The following is a 2,702-nucleotide window of genomic DNA, read 5'->3' as shown; positions in this document are numbered from 1 at the left end:
ACAGACCCGCCTCCCAAGCAAAATATCTTCCCTAATGCCACAGGCTGTGCTTTTGTTTCCATCAACTCTGCCATTTTCATTTCCTCATTTCTGACGTGACCAATAGGCCTCCAAGGATTATTTCAAGCATTGAGATGAAAGACCCAAGGTTTTTCTGGGCTGTGACACATCAGTACGTGCAGAAGATGAGTTGCATATGCTGGAGGGGTCTGTGCACACAGTTGACCCCCATCTGGGGAAATAGGCTGTGGTTGTTTTCTACCTCTTTGCAGGCAGCTGAACATACCCTTCCAACAAGCCTGTCTTCTCCTCATGTGGCAGTTTGTTTGGCAAGGCTGTCCCCTCTCATGGCTGCATTTTGGAGTTACTAATGTGTGCCATCAGCAGTTGTGAGGGAAGCTAATTTTGCTCTCCTGAATGCCAGAATTCCTTGAGATGCCTCATGGAGTTGAGTCCCTTCTCCCTCTTACAGGGGTGTGTGGAAGTTCAGTAAATACCTTGTTCTTCCCATATTCCCCAGATCACCATACACTTTGGCCCCTTAGTAGCCGAGAATATTTTTCCAAAACAAGCTGATTGTCCTGAAAGCCCCCTGAGCTGTGGGGGTGATGGTAACAAGTTCATGCTGAGGGCAATTGCTGTTTGAGCTGCCTGGAGCTCTGTACAAGGAACAGCCCAGTGACTGAAGATGGTTTTCCTGAGGTGTGGATGGAGCTGCCCTTGCTGGAGGGGAATTCAGCAGTGTTGGGTCATGGGCCTGCACACAGCACGTCACAAGGCCGACACACGGCCAGCCCAAAATTAGACCGAGACTCCCCACAGGTAGAGAGAGACTCTGCCTGGAAATTTGCCTACTGAAGGCATTCCCTTGCCCTCCTGGGATGCTCCCCAGCTGCCTCCATGTCTGCAGGGCAGGGAAGTGCAGCCCTGCTTGATGTGGTTTGGGAGCTGAGCCCTTCTGAACATGTCCCCTCCCTCTGTGTCCCCAGGCATGTGGTACCACAGGGTCCTTCCAGCTCTCACTCATTTGGGAGCTGGGCATGTTTCAGCTTCTCAGTGGTGCTGATTTGTGTTCCAGGCTGAGGCAGTCTTTGGGTCAGGGGAAAGGAAGCATGAGGAAATGCTAATGCCAGGAGAAGTCATGTCATGTGAAGCCCAGGGATGTGTCCCAGATGGTGGGGACATGTTTTCTACAAATCTCTAACACTCTAAAGCATTCAGGAGAGCCCCCCACCACAGCCTGAAGCAAGCCTCAGGCCAGGTAGATGAGGCCTGTGCCTCCCTTGTACTCTCTGCTGGTATGGGTTGGCTTTACTCAGGCAATCCCTGACTTGGAGCTCAATCACTGCAATTACAAACAGTACTTCAGTGTCCCAAGCCAACATCTGCCTGCTCAGGACCCTACTTGTATTTCTGCACTCACTGGCACGACTCTTCATGGGGTATCTTCTCATTGTGGCACATGAAAGGATCATGCAAGGCAGAGCAGGAATGTGAGAAATGAGGAAATGAAATGGCAGCGTTGACAGAAACAAAAGCACAATTTGTGGCGTTAGGGAGGATATTTTGCTTTGGTGATGACTCTAGGAAAATTACTGCTCTAGTGCAGAGCCTGTGGGCCTGGGGCGGTGCAGGAGTAGTATAAAAGCAGGACCTTCTCCTCACTCTCTCATCCACTTCTCTCACCTCCATCTCCTTGAGAACAAGGTAAGTTTGAAGACATTTCTTCTCCTACTCCTTCTATTGTCCCTCCTTCTGTTTTCTGCACATACCTGCCTCTTTGTTCTATGCCATGTCATAGGGCTGCTTATGATGGGAGAGGGACAGGAACAGAAAGCACGCACAGGGAGAGTTTGGGACTTGGCTCAAGTGAGTGATGGGATAGGTGGGATTACCCTGGGCTTGGCTGCTCTTGGCAGGGAACTTCCTTGGCTAAATGGAAGGAGAAGCATGTGAGCATCAGTACAACACCTCCAGCTCTTGTTCCTATCTTGACTTGACAGGGCAGCTGCATGGTGTGGTGATGGGTTGCTCTTCAAAAACCCCCGATGACTTTTTCTTGCTCTCTCAGGTGCATCTGCAGCCCCAAGCCATGTCCTGCTACAGCCCGTGCCGGCCCTGCCAGCCCTGTGGCCCCACCCCGCTGGCCAACAGCTGCAGTGAGCCCTGTGTCAGGCAGTGCCAGGACTCCACCGTGGCCATCCAGCCCTCGGCCGTGGTGGTGACCCTGCCTGGCCCCATCCTCAGCTCCTTCCCACAGAACACCGCCGTGGGATCCTCCACCTCTGCTGCTGTTGGCAGCATCCTCAGCTCTCAGGGAGTGCCCATCAACTCTGGGGGCTTTGGCCTCTCTGGCCTGGGCAGTGGCCTCTGTGGCTCCAGGTGCTTCCCCTGCTGAAGCTGCTCCCTGCACTGCAGCCTCCACCTGGATCCCACTCTCCTCCCTCTTTGGACTCATTAAATTCTGCTGCATCCCAGCCTGTGCCTCTGTGTCATCCTTTGCCCTGCAGACCCTCTCCCAAGGCAGAGCTGTTGCCTCGGGGCTGTTTCTGGGAGGGTGTTGTTGGGGCTGCTTTTGCACTGGCTGTCAGCACAGGCTGGCATTGGGAGTGCTCATTGTGCACTGAGTGACCCCCTGGGTTCTGAGTTTCTCTGCCTCTTTGCCTCAGAATGGAATTTCTGTAACGAGTTCAGTGGCTAAC

General features: G+C 53.1%; 1 protein-coding gene across 2 annotated transcripts; it reads left to right on the top strand.

Moving 5' to 3' along the window:
- The first annotated feature begins 1,634 nt into the window (after positions 1 to 1,634).
- Positions 1,635 to 2,398, top strand: LOC120498301 (feather keratin Cos1-2-like). 2 transcript variants are annotated; one of them, XM_039700857.1, is made up of 2 exons: positions 1,635 to 1,707; positions 2,091 to 2,398. In XM_039700857.1, exon 2 carries the CDS (start codon positions 2,093 to 2,095, stop codon positions 2,396 to 2,398), a length of 306 nt encoding a protein of 101 aa, XP_039556791.1. In that variant the 5' UTR covers positions 1,635 to 1,707; positions 2,091 to 2,092. The 2 variants fall into 2 exon arrangements, with proteins under 2 accessions (XP_039556791.1, XP_039556790.1); XM_039700856.1 differs by lacking the exon at positions 1,635 to 1,707 and adding an exon at positions 1,937 to 1,982.
- The last annotated feature ends 304 nt before the right edge of the window (positions 2,399 to 2,702 follow it).

This window comes from Passer montanus, unplaced genomic scaffold, assembly GCF_014805655.1.
Source record: "Passer montanus isolate IOZ18808 unplaced genomic scaffold, ASM1480565v1 scaffold145, whole genome shotgun sequence".
Lineage (NCBI taxonomy): Eukaryota > Metazoa > Chordata > Aves > Passeriformes > Passeridae > Passer > Passer montanus.
The sequence above is the reverse complement of the archived record's forward strand: the minus strand, read 5'-3'. Positions and strand labels throughout refer to the sequence as shown.